General features: G+C 41.0%; 1 protein-coding gene across 1 annotated transcript in view; it reads right to left on the bottom strand.

Moving 5' to 3' along the window:
* The window catches only part of Cubn (cubilin (intrinsic factor-cobalamin receptor)), a 250,702-nt gene that overhangs the window by 101,817 nt on the left and 130,784 nt on the right, over positions 1-18,101 (bottom strand). The window contains exons 29-31 of the mRNA XM_013014602.1: positions 11,312-11,493; positions 6,129-6,300; positions 4,251-4,420 (exon numbers count right to left, since the gene is read on the bottom strand). Of these exons, the coding sequence (XP_012870056.1) occupies positions 4,251-4,420; positions 6,129-6,300; positions 11,312-11,493 (524 nt within the window). The remainder of the gene's footprint in view (positions 1-4,250; positions 4,421-6,128; positions 6,301-11,311; positions 11,494-18,101) is intronic.

Here is an 18,101-nt window from a genome sequence, read left to right as displayed (position 1 = left end):
AGCTCAAGGCTAGCGCTCTACCACTTGTGCCACAGCACCACTTCCGGCTTTTTTTCTTTTTGCTTATGTGGTGCTGAGGAATCGAACCCAGGGCCTCAGACATGCAAGGCAAGCGCTCTACCACTGAGCCACCTTCCCAGCCCCTCTCAAGCAGTCTTGTATCTCTTAACCCACTGTTACCTACAGTCTTCCACCACTACCACAGCAGGCCAGTTCCTTACAGGATTATCAGATCCAGTGGCTTTGGTTCCACCCTAGGCGACCACTGGTGGATGTAGCATCTCTCATCACCCACTCTCCACAACTGTTTTCATCCTCAGTTTTTGTTGGACCACTCTCATTGGTTCACCACCTACTCCCCAGAGGACTCTTCAGGTTCCCTTTTCCTTTAATCCCTCTTTTGCTCTATACATGGTACAACTACCCCAAGAGTATACAAGGCTCTTCTTACTCTATGAAATTCTCCTGTATGTGACCGTATACACTCTCATCATATTAACAACCACCTACATATACAAAAATTACCCTCCAGTGTGTATGTCCAACTCATACTCCATCCCAAACCCTAAACTCATACTCTAAACTCTTGAAGGTCCATTGGACAGACTTTTAAACTCAAAAGTTTCCAATCACACGCTACCTCTTTATTCTGCTAAGGCCGTCATTATTCATCTTTTTTTTCCCAAGCAAATAGTCATCACTCCCCTCTATGGTTCACATGACCTTCACAATGGAATTAGACTCGGAGTCCTAGTGACTCTACCACTGTAACAGTTTGGTCGGAGAATATACTTTCTTTCCATTCCCACACCCAGTGTAAGACATTTATCGGATCCAGGTTTTCCCCCTAGTTTCTAGCCTTTTGCCTGCCTCTTTCTCTGTCAAGCCATTACATACACTGTTGCCTGAATCTTGGTAAAATGCAGTTCTGAAAAGGTTATAGCTCTGCATTGTAGAACATTTTCATGGACTGTAAGTTTCCTACAAAGACAATATCAAAGTTTTCACCAGAACATAAAAGAGTTTGTCCAGATTGAAAGTCATCTGTCTCTTGTGGCCTCCATGCCCCCCCACCCCCACTGCCTGTATGTGTCAGGCACAACGCTGGCTTTCTCTATTCCAAAAAGTCATTTTCTATGTCCTGCCCTGCAGATTCCCATCCTGGTCACTTATGTATCACTTGCAGTGGGAAAAGTTTTCCTGGCTCCTGGGTCCACATGAATCATTCTTGCTATTTCCTCATGATTATTATGGTGCTGTACTGTCATAGTAATCCTAAATAGAATACTCATGGAATCCACCAAGTCCTAGGGAGATACCATTGGAAAGATGCAAAGGAGGTTCTGCTACTGAAGAGCTTGAGGGCAGAATTATGGCTCAGCAGGCCCTCCCTCTGGTTCCTAAGCCCATTACTTCTAGTATTCCACACTGTCTCTTTCCACTGCTCACATCATCATTCATAGCAGCATGATTATGGCTGGACCTATGTATGGGTTTACTTTCCCAGCACCCTGGCCTGACCGAGGCCTATTTGAAGATTCACTTCCTTTTGTTTGTTTTCTCCTGCTGCAGTTTGTTAAAGCCAACCCCTGCTGCATGCTGAGATGTAGCAGTGGATTTCTTAGTGTATTTGTATCCTGGGCACATGGGAAATCATCCTCATGACCAAAGAAGAGGGGGGAAACAAAAGCCAGGCTTTTGATTGAGGCTTTGGCTTGGTCAGATGCTCTGTAATGTGGACTTTACCAAAGAAAAGAAGCTGTACAGCTATAGTCCTTCGCAGGAGAACAAGGGGAGAGGCCACTTTGTGAGAAATGCCCACTGCCTGCTGAGCATCAGTAGACAATATGTCTCCTCAAAACACAAAGGTTTCGACAACTGTCCTAATACATATGGCTTGAGATTTGTAGGAGCCACTTAGATGACTTGGAGCAGGGATGCTTTCTCCATGAAGGCTGGTTTTTTGCTTTGTCTTGTTTTTTGGGTTTCTTTGCCAGACTTGGGGCTTGAACTCAGGGGCCAGGTGCTATAGCTAAGCCCCTTTGTGCCCAAGACTAGCGCTCTTCCACTTGAGCCACAACAGCACTTCTGGCTTTTTCTAAGTAGTTTATTGAAGACAAGAGTCTCATGGACTTTCCTGCCCTGGCTGGCTTCAAAGTGTGATCCTCAGATCTCAGCCTCCTGAGTAGTTAGGATTGAAGGCATGAGCCACTGGTGCCCATCTCCTTACTCTTTTTTTTTTTGTGAAAATACTGTACAGAGGGGTTACAATTACATGGGCAAGATAATGAGTACATTTCTTATCTAGCATTGTAGCCTCCTCCTTTGTTTCCCCTTCTAATCCTATCCTCCCCCAACACTCCCCCCCTACCAAAGTTGTAAAGTTTGTTTTCGACATAATGACTTGTACATCTCATTGTTGCAATGGATCCACCTGTATCCCTATTTAAACGACTTGTTTTTCCCTTCCCCTCCACAAATTATAACAACATCAAATACAGTGAAAGCAGGGGTTATACTGTAGGAGAGGGACATACAAAGCAACAAAGAAATCATCTTATAAATATGTATAAATATGTTAGAAACAATCACAAGAAAGAAAAAAACATTTGAATGTTTTTTCCTTACTCTTTTTTTTTTGGGGGGGGGGTCCAGTCGTGGGGCCTGAACTCTGGGCCTGGGCGCTGTCCCTCAGCTCTTCAGCTCAAGGCTAGCGCTCTACCACTTAAGCCACAGCGCCACTTCCGGCTTTTTTCTTTTTTCTTATGTGGTGCTGAGGAATCGAACCAGGGCCTCAGGCATGCAAGGCAAGCGCTCTACCTCTGAGCCACCTTCCCAGCCCCTCCTTACTCTTTATATATGATTTACCAGAACTTTCCACCTAATTAGGCCTAGACTCATGGTTTTGTCCTCATGTTCCTGAAAGACTCTCAGATCCTCTGTGATCTGGATTAGTAGATACTCCATGTATCAAAACAGTGTTCACATCTCTCTCAGATATCAACGGGGAAGTTTCATACTATCTTTGTGAATTCTTTGCCACATTTTGAAATTTAATGATTTAAATATCATCAAGATTTTTTTTGTAAGTGATAGAGCTTAAACTCAGGTCCTGGACCCTGACCCTGAGATCCTTCTGCTCAAGATTAGTGCTCTGTCACTGTGAACCACAGCTCAACTTCCTGTTTTCTGGCAGTTAACGGGAGATCATGGTCTTGTAGACTTGCCTGCTCAGGCTGCCTTTGAGCCTCCATCCTCAGATCTCAACCTCTAGCCTGAGTAGCTAGGATTAAAGGTGAGCCACCAGCACCCTGCTGATCCAGGACAGTGGATCCAATTCCACATTAGGAGAAGTAGCTGTTCTACACCTGAGTCAGTGTTTTGCTACCTCAGACACTAAAGGCTCATGTGGAAGGTGAATGCATCATAAAAAGTCAACCAATCATTTATTAATGATGCAATCTTATAAAAATGATACTTGACACAAATACCATTAAACAGGAAAAGATTGGGAAAAAAACAAACCTCTTTAGTTTTCTTGAGTTCGATTTAAAAGAAACTAGCCAACTGAAGTTTGTATAAGAAACAGTCAGGGTGCTAAAATAGAAAGATCCATTAACCCAGAGAATCGTGTTTCTATTTGAATGAAATGCCTACAAAAACAAATGTATTTCAACAAGCAAAAAAAAATCAATTGAAAAAGAAAAAAATAAAGCTCATTCAATTCTTTTACGTGAAGCACAAAGCATATGTTTCAGCTATTAATACATTAAGCTCATTGGTAATAGTAGAATCTCTTTTTCATCTATCAGTCATATATATCCCTTCTCCACACCTGTTTCCCAACCTACTCTGATTAAGCATGTGTGTGCACGCGCGCACACACACACACACACACACACACACACACACACACACTAGAAATAACTGATGCTGTTCCTTGCTTCTTTCTTCAGATACAGATTCAGATACGGTGTTCAAAAACACAAAACTGTTATGGTTATTTTTCACAATGAAATAAACATAATGAAAGCTAATAATGGTCAAGGAAAAACTGAGTTGCTAAACAAACTATGATATTATCTACCTCCTGCTTTGTTTCTAGACAAAGTGCAAAATAATGTTGCTAGGAGTTGCCTTTCCTGTACTTTGGGGTTGAAAACACACATAACAAGTACACTGACAAGATGGGCTCATATGTGTTGACTCCGGTTTGACTGGTGACAATGTCTGAAATTTGTGTCACTTACCATAATACAAGAGTCTGGAGGTTCAAGGTCAATGTCAGTGAAGTTCAAGAGAACACGATGATGCTGTTCAACTTGAATAACCCAAGAACAGTCGGTGTTACTTCTGTAGTAATTGGGGTAATTTGGAGAATGGATCTCTCCATTGGGTGCCTGGAAAATGCCACCACAACCTGCAAGTGGAAAAGTCACTGATGGGTAAACTATGCCATTACACAGAGACAAATGTCAAAACGAGTCTATTATATTGGTCTATGCTAAAACCATGAAGAACTTAATATCCATGTTAATTCACTTATCTCTACAGAAAAAAAGGAGGCAGACAGGATAGTAGGAAAAAGGTTGCAACACTTTAAATACTGATGACCAAAATGATTGAAATGACCAAAATGAGTGAAAGTGAAGTTATGGTTTCACAAAGCCATACAATGTCTTTGTTGTTCTATAAAATATCTCATACTGAAGAATAATCATCTCCATCATAATATTTGATAAACTACAATATATGATTTTATAAATAACAATCTGATGTTTATCAATTTAACATTCTAGATACAATTACTTAGATTGATATTTTAATTTATGAACTATAGACAAACACATTACTGCAATGACTTTTTTTCTGAGCCACCACTCCTCCTTGTTTTAACATAATATAAACCAATAATAGGAAAACTTTAAAACTATCTTCTAATTATAGAGAATGTAGAGGGGTAATCTAAACATTATGCATATGCAAATTCATATATAACTAATGTTAAGAGATCTCAAGTAGCTACCATGTTACCTTGGAGTTGAAGAAGTAGGGACCGGGGTGGCCTGGTATCACATCTCTGAGTTGGTATTTCTAAGCTGTGGAACTTTGGACAAGCCACTGACTTCTCTTAGTTTCTATTCGTTTACTTGTAAGATGACCATACAAAACAAATTTCCCTCATAGACTAATCATAAGTATTAAATGAGATAAGTCTCACGTGCAAAAACATGTTTAATGGGAATCGTGGGGCAGGAATGGGCAGAGAGCGTAGGGGTGACATTGTTCAAAAAGAAATGTACTCTTTACCTGATTTGTGTAACTGTAACTCCTTGGCACAAGACCTTTATAATAAAGGTATTGGTGGCTCACACCTGTAATCCTACCTACTCAGGAGGCTGAGATCTGAGGATTGAGGTTGGAGATAAGAGTTTCATTGGGGCTTTTCTGCCCAGGCTAGCTTTGAACCATGATCCTCAGATTTAAGCCTTCTAAGTAGCTAGGATTAAAGGCATGAGGCACGGGTGCCTGGCTAATGCTTACAATTTTGGCATTGGTCAACAATCCAAAGATCCTATGGTAGTACATGAAGTAATTTACCATGTAGTGAGGCCTAAATCTGAGGTTGGAGAATAGTAATGGAATACACAAAATCACCCTGAATTCTACTCTCACCATGGGCTAGCATACTTTCATCTGTTTTGAAACTTAAACTCTACCACTTTTTTTTTTTTTTTGGTCGGCCGTGGGGCTTGAACTCTGGGCCTGGGCGCTGTCCCTCAGCTCTTCAGCTCAAGGCGAGCACTCTACCACTTGAGCTACAGCGCCACTTCCGGTTTTCTGGTGGTTTATTGGAGATAGGAGTCTCATTGTCTCTCCTGCCCGGGCTGGCTTTGAACCTCGATCCTCAGATCTGAGCCTCCTGAGTAGCTAGGATTACAGGCGTGAGCCACCAGCGCCCGGCACAACTCTACCACTTTTTAAAAATGAAAAGTATATGTGAAAGCAGAATTAGCCACTTGAGAAGTCACAAAGTCATCAGAGTTTATACCTCTGCCCAATTACTTCATGAAATTTAACCAAGGCCTGGCCTAAGTACTTTGAGGATACCCCTTGTTTTCACTTACCTCCTGGGACTGCTTGCCATGAGGCATTGAAGCCTCTCCCATTTTCCCTGTAGTCTGTCCTAAATAGGACTGATAGTTTATTGCCAGAGCTGGTGACCTGCAGTGGAGTCCTAGATCCCCGATCACACAACTGGGCTATTCTGGGAGAGTGGAAATCAGGACCTCCATAGATCTAAGATTAGATACAGAAAAAAACACAAACAAACATCAATCAAAAGATATATTTAAGCAATTTGAACCCCTCCTTTTTACAACCAACTCTTGGAATTTATGACAGTTAGAGATTGCTTTCCTATGTGGTTATAAATGATGAACGTGAGCTGAGTTCAATCACCCATGAAATACCTGCTTGTTCAGCAGATAATTGTAGAGGTAGACTGAATTTAAGTGTTGACCTGTAATTTCAGCACTCAGAAGCCTGAGGTAGGAAGATTGTAAGTTTGTGAGTTCAAAAATAGCCTGGGCTACATGGGAAGAACCTGCTTGAAAAGAAAATCCATTCTGTTTCTAAAAGCAGAGTTCTATTAATTCTCTAGTTATAGTCATAAATTTGCATCTACTCTGTAAATGATTATTTCATAAGATTAGGCCCCAAATCTACTGCTTTTTGCTTCTTCAGAAGTGCAAATACAACCTCTAGAAATGCATCCAATGTCTTACTAAGTTCGAGACAACAACTTAATGATATATTCCTTAAGCAGAACTGTCCTTGGCCTTAAAACACTAGTGTCCAAATCTCTCCTGGACACCCTTACTTCTCCAGTGTGTGCAAAGAATGGGGGTGACAGGACGATCCGAACCCAACAGAATATAGCCATCTCCCCACTGATCTTGGGGTGTTGTCACATTTGACTTTGTAGATGAAGCCTATTAGTATCTCAGCCCTTCACACCTAACCACCACTACCCTCCATTCAGGTCAACAGATGGAGGCTCAGTGCAAACCCAGGAAGCAGCTCTCAGTGGGATCTGTGCTGAGCAACTCCGCCCTTGCCTCTCCAGCTGGGCCCCTTCAAGGCCTTACAATTCCTCAACAACCCCGCCCGCTCCCCCCCTCCCCCCCCCCCCCCCCCACCCCCCCCCCCCCCCCCCTACCCCCCCCCCAGCTCCTTGGCCCACCCAGAGGCCCTCAATGACAGAGAGGGAATTTACTCAAGTGCTCTCTCTCCAGAGAGATTAAGAACAAGAAGCTTCCTTTAAAAGGGGAGGAGTATATGACTTGAATCTATAATGATGTCTTTGTCTCATTAGTTCCCCTACAGTCCTTCTGGGAAGGCCAAAATGAATGGAAGTGCTGTTTCAGAGGGCCTAGCACAGGGACTATAATTGCAAAGGAATGAAGCAGGCCCAGAGCTCCGGGTTTATTTTCATTAGGAGGAGCTGATGTTTGTGTGCCCCTTACCCCCCAAGGAGCCATCAAAAGCCAGACTTCAGGAAAGGGCTCCTGTGGCCCTTTTACACGTACACATATGCAATGGATGGACCAAGATCGCTTCTTGTTTGGGAAGCCCTGTTTCACATTTTCAGTCCCCAGAGCTTGCAGCCAAAGGACATGTGCTCCTAATCACCAAAGTCCCGAAAGAAGCACACACTTTGAGAGGGAACACTGTGCCCAGGAACCGAGAGCTAACAAAGAAAATCCACACGTCGGCAAAATGTTCTTTGTTCCCCTGCTCAGGCATCCCGTTGAGGTCACAAACATAATGGGTATGAGCTGCCTGGGCCTGGGAGCCTGCAGAAGAATAAACACTGCCACTTGCGACATTTCTGCTCCCCTTCCCACTGGGCCCAGTGCACAAACAACCAGTCCTGCCCAGCTGCTCACTCCACGCAATTGTCCTGGCTAATGGCACCTGGGTGGGCACTTCCTTTCCTGCCTGAAACCAATTTCAGGCTCTCTCAGGGGAGACTGAAGTGAAATCAGCCCAGTATTTCCATGGCCCACACAAAAGAACGGTGATTCTGGCTTCCACCAATAAAGCCAATCACACATATGTTTGAAAAAGAAAAAAAAAAGATGGAAAGAATTTCAGGGTGTGGTTTCATCCACCACAGTTTATGACTCATCTCTGGTTAAGGAAGAACTGGCCTGATGATCAGAGATAAAAGTGAGGCTTTTAGCGAATGGCTCGGCAGGGAGAACATTTCAAAGACTATGCTTTTAATCTGTTTTGAACGTTTCTTTCTGCTCTGTTGGCTCCATTGATTGGCAGGATCAAGTCAGCATTCCAGGGTTATGAGTTAACCACATGGCTTTAGGCAACTGGTCACTTTCTGGACACTGATTTTTTTTTTTTTGGTAGGGAAAAAAACATGGCTTCTGGTTCAGTTATGTGGTTCCCAGGAAGTCCAATTGCTGATGATAGTAAGAATCTACAAAGCTACATTTCATGTAACAAGAAATACCAGTCAGCCATGTTTCTACAAGGGTTGGGGAACCTTTTATCTGCCGAGGGCCATGTGAATGATACCATACAAAATTATTTTAAAAAGAAAAAAGGCCAACTGGCCATGGCAAGCAAGAAGTACAGTATGTGTCTATCCTGCCCATGTACCAGAAGGTTCTGGGACCATAGATGGCCCAGGGACCGGCCATTCCCTACCCTGGTGTTACCCCAGCACACCCACCAGGGGGAAGCAGATTTGAAACCTACTGCCAACACATCATCAGTGGCTAAGGACAGAGGGATGGGGGGAAAAAATCACTTTATCATCATTTAGCCCAACCAGATAACAGAGCTCTCTGCTTTTGAGCTGGGCATTGACTGAGAAGTGAATTAAAGTTGATGAGCAAAAAGTCAAACAGTTGATCTTTTCAGGCTTAAGAAGAAGAAGAAGAAAAGAAATTCTTCCCTCAATAGTTAAGATTCTCAAAGACTCCTCTGCCTCTCCCCACTGGTGATGGAATGAAGGAACCACTCTAATGTCAGCTTGCTCTAGTACAAACGGACCTCCAGCACTGCCCACCATCTCTTCTTAGAGACATCTCTGAGCAGGCATGGTAGCCCTCTGGCTGCTTGTGGCTGCCTGGGACCCCTGCTTTCGGTCTCTCAGTTTTAAAACCTGTTTGCAAGGAACAAGCTCTGTCTCTCTGCTTTCTGCGGTAGTAAGTGCGATAAAACCCAAAGCACAATGAGCCCATTTACATTTTGCCAACTGGGCACGAATCACAGGCACTTGGGAATATGAAAATGAAGAGCTGGAACATCGCACCCTACTGGAGAAGAGCTGCTGCCAGCCCTGGGTAAGTGTCAAGGGGTTTTATGCAAACAAGTAATATCCATGATGGCAAGAGAAGGCATTTGGGCATTCCCAGAGTGAGAGTTAGTCCCACTTCACACTGCGAAGGTAAGTTTCAGGAGGTGCCTTCTTCTCTCCCATGCCCTCTTCCTCTTCGGAGATGGAAGCATGACTTGGCAGCAGGCCTACCATGAAGATAAGGATGGATGGAACCCAGGGCTTTTCTAGCTCAGTCTCTGATTTCATTTCCTGTAGCTTTCTCCCTTTCTACACAGGCTTGAGGTACTGAAGGTAATTGCTAGGGACTCCTCATCCACCCACTGAAAAGATGGTTTTAGAACCCCATTTACTCTCAGGGTAAGCACTTGTTTTGGAATCAAAGTTTGTAAGTGTCACAGTTTCCTACAAAGTCTTCCTTGCTCATTTCAATCTGCACACATACATGGTTTCACACTGGTTTATGGATCTGTGACTGGGTTCACTTCTCACCCTCCAGTGGTCATGGAAAAGCCCAAGAATGTGAGTGTGGCTCCAAACTATAATACAGGGACAAAATCCTTCTCTTACTTATTCACATGCACATGAGTGTATGGTTGTAAAAATTCCACTGTGAAACCACTAGTCATTTGCATGATGTCCTATTGTCAGCCAGAGGTTTGCATGCTTCCATTCAGTTCCCAAATTGCATTGTATGTTAGCACTTTGCTAAGTACTTAGGATATAGTGGCAAAACGAACCAAAAGAACACCCCCAGCTTTCTGGAATAAATGTTAAATCCTTTTCAAAATATGTGATTTTGTGTGGAATTAGAAGTCATTAATTTTGCAAAGTTCAGAAGATACAAATGAAGACACATCCACATAGGCTAATAACTAGAGTCTTGCAATAAAAAAGTGAAGATTAATAAATGTTTCTAAAGTTCTCAAGGATTTTACTAAGGTGCCTTCTTATCAGTAGAATTGGAAAAGTTCTCATCTTTAAAATTCAGCACACTAAGTGACTATGGAAAAGCATTAAGCTGGGCTGGGAAAGTGGCTCAGTGGTAGAGTGCTTGCCTTGCATGCATGAGGCCCTGGATTCAATTCCTCAGCACCACATAAGCAGAAAAATCCAGAAGTGGCGCTGTGGCTCAAGTGATAGAGTGCTTGCCTTGAGCTGAAGAGCTGAGGGACAGCGCCCAGGCCCAGAGTTCAAGCCCCATAACTGGCAAAAAAAGAAAAAGAAAATCATTAAGCTGTAAGCCCAGCTATTCAGGAAGCTGAAGGTAGGAAGATTTCAAGTTTCAGGACAGTGCAGTTCAAAATAATGAGACTCTGTCTCAAAAGAAACCAATAAAAAAAAAAAAAAAAGAGTTGGTGCATAACCCAATGGTAGAGCTCTTGGCCAGCTCTGCATCTACCAGCCTCTATAAGACTGAAGTTCTATCCACAGCAGCTCCAAAACAAACAAACAAACAAACAAGCCACCTGCAGTGTTTGCAGGCAGCATCTCTCTTTACATGGTCCCTCCCAATGTTTTCTCAAGAGTTTTCTCCAACTGGAAGCACTGGATGCTAATGCTCCCCAGCAAAGTACTCACCATTTGGGACCAGAATTAGGGCCTGAAGCTTCTTCCATTCCTTCAGAGGAAGATCCTGAGTCTCACAGAAGACTAAGTCTGTCTGCCCAGAGGGGCACCTTCTCTCCCTGCCTCATGCTCCCTCCCCCACCTCCCTATGCCTGCCTGCTCCCCTCACCTCCTAACTGAACTGCCTACAGCCAAGGCCTTCTGGCCCTGTTGGAGAGAAAGCCAATCTCAAGTATCAGTCCCAAACATCTGTTAACATTTCTCATGAAGGGCTGATATTCATTAGGATATCTAAGCACAGAACAGGGCTGCAGACTGAGTGGTTTCCAGTTTTACCCCAAATGTCATAGAGTCCCGAACAGCAGCCTTGCTTCTTACCTCCAAGGCATCATATAGGCAATCTCTGTAAAATTCCATATCGATGTCATGAATGGTGAGCTGGATGCTACTCCCTGGTTCGGTGGTGAGGTACCAGAGGCATTCCTTGTTGTGTGGGTAATTCTGAGGGTACCCGGGGCTGCTGAAGGTACCTGAGGCTCCCGACAACTCCCCACCACAACCTGGTAAAACAGCAAAGCTGAGTCAGTTCCCAGTGTGAGGCAGCACCTGGAACAACTTCCAAAACTCAACCCACAAGAGCTAACTGAAAATACACGATGCTGGTTTAGGAGAAAAGTCATAATGAACTTTAATCGTGCAGTTATAAAATATAAAAATAAAACAATGACAAAAGGATAAGAGAGAGAGAGAGAGAGAGAGAGAGAGAGAGAAAGATTGCACAAATCCTAGGTTCAATCCCTAGCATAAAAATAAATAAATATAGCCAGGCACCAGTGGCTATCATCCTAGCTATTCAGGAGGTTGACATCTGAAGATTGTAGTTCAAAGCCAGCCCAGGCAGGAAAGTCCTTGAGAGGCTTATCTCCAATTAATTGCCCCCAGCCTTTTTTTAAGCCAGAAGTAGACCACTAGCCTTGAGCACAAAAAATCATGGACAGTGTCCAGGCCTTGAATTCAAACCCCAAGACCAGCACAAAAAAAAAAACAAAAAAACAAAAAAGAAAAAGAAAAGGAACACCATATATAGAGAGAAACCATATATAGAGAAAAATCAATCATAATTTAATGTTCATTTTTAAGAAACATTGATTACATTATTTGTCCTAATTCTCACCACATCGAAACTTTTAGTATTTTTATTCATCATATAGGTACTGATCCCATAAATTTGTATCTAAAATGAAAACCAAAAGCAACAGATGTTCTAACTGAGGAAAGAAACAGAAGCAAGTGTTTGTAAAGGTTAAAATATCATGCCACAAAGAGTAATGAGGCCTTGACATGAACCAATTAGAGATTAAAAAAATATTGGAGAAAAAACTAATTTCTTTTTTAATGAAGATATTCAGACTTGTGGCTTATTCTTATACCCTATACAATGGAAAAACATATATAACAATAGAAAAACATCTTAGCATTTGGATTAGATATTGGTAAGCAATTTAAAGATCTGCAAATTCCATCTGTAAAGGGAGATAACGTACTGGGAATAAGGGAAGAGGTGGAATTGTCCAAAAAGAAATGTACTCTTTATCTGACTTATGTAACTATAACCCCTCTGTATACCAAATTCATAGAAACAAAAAAATATTTTAGTTAAAAGTTAAAAAATCTTTTTTCATGTAAAATTCTCACTTAGCTAAAAAAGCAAAAGCCAAAGAAAGCTCTAAAAAGAATCATGATTTCACAAAGAAGCCTAATTCTAGTTCAAAGTGCTATGTTCTTCTTGAGTTGCTTGTCTTGTGTTTCTGCTTACAAACCTTAGGTTTCCAGACTTTAAATCTGCTATTCAGGGCAGCCAGTATATCCCATTGGTTCTACTATATCACTTCTCTCATTACTGGCCTAGATCTCTGCAAAAGCCTGCTACTTAAAACTGAATGTGTTAACATTGTTTCCAGTCTGTGAGAATGTTCAAAAACAAAGGCCATAAAAGATTAGAAAATAGTTGTCCTGAAGCCCAAAACACTGCAGGCTATGAAGCTCTTCAGTACCAATGGCCCACTTGAAGGGGTGCCACTTATAGTATATTCCAGAAAAGAATCTGTCCTTAACTTGGGTAACACAATGGCCAATACATGTGTTATGATGGGGCACCTTTTCCTAAATTACACTTATGAGGAAGTAAAGTCATTCTATTTACATTTTCAGCTCGTGGGTTCCTTGGTTAAATAATCCTTAAAAGAGTTGACAGTGACCAAGAGGCCCTGTATTGATAAAGGGCTCTGTTGAATGGCAACTCCTATGTAGAACTACTTAAAGAAAATACAAACTGGGCTGGGAAGGTGGCTCAGTGGTACAGTGCTTGCTTTGTATGTATTCATGTCCTGGGTTTGATTCCTCAGCACCACATAAGCAGAAAAAGCTGTTAGTGGTGCTGTGGCTCAAGCGGTAGTGCGTTTGCCTTAAGCTGAAGAGCTGAGGGACAGCGGCCAGGCCCAGAGTTCAGGCCCCATGACCAACCAAAAAATAAATAAATAAATACAAACTTTAAAAAAATCCACAAATAATCCAAGGAAAAAAGGTAATAGAGATCAAAAAAAAATTAGAAGTTTAGGGTTCTCCATCTCTGGATTCTTAATTTTGCTTCAGTTCACCAGCCAACTTCTTTCTTTTTTTAAATCATAGTTGACTCATAAAAAAAACTGTAACATTTTCCATGGTCTTTTCCAATTACTTTAGGTTTTCTTGTAAATAATTTCTAATGTCATGAAGCTAAGCAATGTAGTCTGAAAGGAATACTATCAGAATTTTGGAATTGAATTCTGCTTTGAAAAATTACAGCTATAGCTCCATAGACACAAAAATTCTTACTTCAAAGATTTAATGTTTGTATTTAGGTATGTTATATTCTGTTCTCAACAATACCTTTTGTACATGTATGTGTATGTGTGTGTGCGCACACGCACGCAGTGAGAGCATGAAGAGAAAAAGAAAAATTCAAAGAGATTTCAAACTTGAACAGCTTCTTTGTCTTCTGCATGACCACACTGTCTTTCCCTATTTGTATCGACAAACTCACATTTATCAGCACAAGTAAAGTTTCATGTGTCTCAAGGTAGCAAGTTTAATTGAATATTTTTATTAGATTCAAAGTATAATATGAACTTTAGTAGCATTTATGGTTAAAACTATAACTGCTAGGAAATCAAGTTAATGGTGATAATGGCAATAGACATGTAACTGCATTTCTGTGGTCCTAAATTTTGAGAAATGTAAATTAATTATCTAATGTTATTTATAGAGCATTTGTCATAAGCGAAGCAGTACTGCAGAAACAGGGAGATTTAATGTCTCCCAATGCAGGGGAAAAAAACCCTCATGTAACATAGGATAAAACAGGAGGTAACAAAGGATGACATAGCAGGTATATAGGATGTGATATGTAGATTACTGATATCCTCTCTGTCACCACTGTACCCAAGCAGATGCATAAATAATCAAATGTAAAGGAAATAGAGAATCTAAAGTAGATGGAAGTTATTTAGAAACATTTCAGGCATCAACAGAAAGAAAATGACTGAGGATGAAAGCACTACCAAAGAGAGAATAATGGCATGATGAATGCAGTCACAAATTTAAAAGAAATAATCTTAGTAGCTGTATATATCAAATTAGCATGAAGGTTTTCATAACAGTGTCATGATTTCAAAATTACTTAATGTATGTTATATAGAAAAAAAAACTTTCAGGAAGCTTCTAGCATGCCAGATACAACACAGGCTATGGAGTAAAATGATACCGATCCCGTATAAGCTGGGATACTATATAACATGGGTAATCTCCAGTTCATCTTTATCAGTATTAATTCTTACCTCCAGGAGTCATTATATCAATTAAATGAAACAATCAAAATAAGGCAAATGTATTAGTTATATTTCCTCTACACGTGCTGTGTATTATATTTGAACAAGACATGGGGCAAGATTAGGGAAAGATCTGGAGATAGCAAAGGAGTTATTGGCTAAAAACATCACAAATAATGACAGAAGAGGTAAGATATGGGTAGATCTACAACAACAATGGTTGTACTACAACATTTCTGTTTGTCTTGTTTTGTCGTGGTGATACTGCACTTGGGTTCTAAGTTTATCTTTAAAGACAGTCCAAAATCTTGGAGCCAGTGTCTTACACATGTAATCCTAGCAACACAGGAAGCTGAACTCTGGAGGATGGCAGTTCAAAGCCATCTGGGGAAGGAAAGTCCATTAGACTCTAGCGTCAAAACAATTCAACAAAAGTTCCAGGCTGGGGACATCGGTCCAGTGCCAGACAACTATATACGTATAGTAGCTCAGTTGTCACACACACACACACACACACACACACACACACACACACACACACACACACCAAACACCATCTGTAGTTATGTTCTCTTCACTCTATATGATCATATGGGCCCCAGGGCAGTGGAAATATAATATTAAATATTAGTTTTATTACTGCCCTCTCATCAACTAACAAGAAAATCACCACAGCAACTGGAAAAAGCAAAAAATAAGGCAGAAATCTTTTTTATTGACTTTGAGGCAAATCTGACAAAAAAAAAAAAAACTAACAGGACCCCATTAGCTATCAGCTGAATTGGAATAAAAGGTTTTTGAAGAGAATAAGATGATTTTCAGTTTTACTTAATCTTTACAAAACTCTTGCTGGTGACTGATAATCTGTTTGATTTTCTTTTCCTCTAAAATCCTAGTCCTCAGATGGAAGGAAGTGCTACCTTATCAGCAGGAAGCAGAGTCATCCACTAAATTCATAACAAGGAAGAATTAAATACTGTTGCTATAATAGCTTATATAATTACAGTTTTTTCATAAAACAACTCTGCTAATCCTCATTTTGTGTTGTCTAAAACAAGCCATGAGTTTTTAAACTCAAGTTAAAAACACACAATAATGAATCTCTTATATATGTTCAATCCTCTGGCTTTTGTGTGCGTGTGTTTTTAATAAACGAACTTTATAATAAAAACAAACCAGCAATAAAACAGCCAAATAGGACCACAGCCAACAAAGTTTATCTGTCTTAACCTATGATCATCTGAATTTCGTCATTTCTTTACCCTCTGCATTTTCCTGAAAATTTATTCTATAAACCAATACCATATGTGAGCAAACAGATGTGATCAAAGACCACTAGGACCAGCAGGAAGGAAAGGGAAGGGAACCCACCCAGCTAAGACACCTTCCTGCCCTTATCCTCTCACAAGAAGCAGTCTTCAGAAGAATACTTGAGGAAGTAGCAGTTAATGTTAAACAGAAGCCAAAGAGCTATAAGAGAATCAATTTCCAACCTAATAAATGAGGATGCTTACATAACAAAATATATAGATATTGACATATAGATATGGTTATGGATATGGATGGAAAGACAGACAGATACACACATATATATACATACATATATACATACATACATGCATGCATGCATGCATACATACATAGTGCTGGTAATGGAGCTAGAACTTCAGGGCCGAGGCATTGTCCCTGAGCTTTTGTGCTCAAGGCTAGCAGTGACCATTAAAGCTACAGATCTACTTCTGGCTTTTTGGTGGTTACTAAGAAATAAGAGTCTCACAGCCTTTCCTGCCTAGGCTAGTTGCAACCAAGATCCTCAGATCTCAGCCTCAGTTAGAATTACAGGAATGAACCACTGACACCCACCTTGAATTATATTTTAATACATTTTTATTTCTGTTAGCCTAAAAAAATAAAATCTTTTTGTTCTACAAAACCTTGAGAAGTGTCTCATAAGATGGGGCAGTTTTCCACCATCATGTAAAAGAGCAGTCCCTATGTCTGAGGTCTCTGAGAGAAGTTGCCAGGAAAGACCCTCCTGTGGGAGATGTGGAATGTGAAATGGTAACTAAGAGATCAGATTATGGTATAGTCCAACTCATACCAAGTAAACTATTCCCTGCAGTATAGATCTTATTTCTGGAACATCTGTGAAAAATGTACTAATGATGCTGAGGGTGTTTTGAGCAGAAGCTTTCAGAGCAAAGAGGACAAGGAAGTAGAGAGTGATACAGGTTTCTGAAAGTAGCCAGAGTTGCTTACAAGAGGCTGGCATATAAAAAGAGAGCCTGGCTTGATGTTACCTGGTAATTCCCCAATAGGCTGGAAGTGTGCAAAGGCATTCTCCTAAGAAATGATAGGCAAGTGACAGGTATCTGTGCTACACAAACAGAGACTAAAAAAATCCAGGTCATTAGTCCTATCTGAAGAGAGGGTCAAGAACAAAAATACCTATATTCATAAGGGCCTGACTTCAAGGATCTTTGGATTAATTTTTTGGATGATTTGGTGGGCTATCATATATCCACATCTGTGAGAATAAAGACAGAGCCAGGATGTGCATGGGATGGAATTAAAGAAATTAAAGAAAAGCCAGTGGCCCAGGTGCATGACATTCTCCTTAAAAGCCAAGAGGGGAAAGAAAATGACAGAAACGAGTCAGAATGGTGATTTCATGACTGAAGGAGAGTTGTTCAAAGCAGCTCACTGGACAGATTTGTGTTTCCACAAATCTATTCCTATCAGGAGCCTGAGGAACGGGACCTTATAGGGAAATAGAGTATTTGCTGAGCTTATCAAGTTTAGGTGAGGTCATACTGGATTTAAGTTGAACCAATGTCCTCATTGAGAGAGAAAAATTTGGACTCAAATACACAGAGGGAAGAAGGCAACATAAAGATAGAGGAAGAGAAAATGGAGCAATGCACCAATAAACCATGGAACACAATGACTTGCAGCAGTCAATGGAAACAAGAAGGAAGGAAGATTCCCCATTAAAGAGTCCTTTGGCAGAATAGCCCTGTCCACACCCTGACTTTACATCTCTGTCTGCCACAGAATTACAAATAATAAAATTTAACTTTCTTAAGGCACTTGATTTGTGGTGCTTCATAAGCAGCCTTAGAAAGACTGCATACCTCCATTCTTTGCGCAATATGAGAGGTGACCAAACTCACAGCCAGACATAAAATGGAATGTAACATTTAAAGGAGAAAAAAAAAAAAAACATTTAAAGGAGCACGAGGGCTGGGAAGGTGGCTCAGTGGTAGAGTGCTTGCTTTGCATGCCTGAGGCCCTGGGTTCGA

This window comes from Dipodomys ordii, unplaced genomic scaffold (assembly GCF_000151885.1).
Source record: "Dipodomys ordii isolate 6190 unplaced genomic scaffold, Dord_2.0 Scaffold24, whole genome shotgun sequence".
NCBI lineage: Eukaryota > Metazoa > Chordata > Mammalia > Rodentia > Heteromyidae > Dipodomys > Dipodomys ordii.
This window is presented reverse-complemented; position numbering and strand designations above follow the sequence as displayed.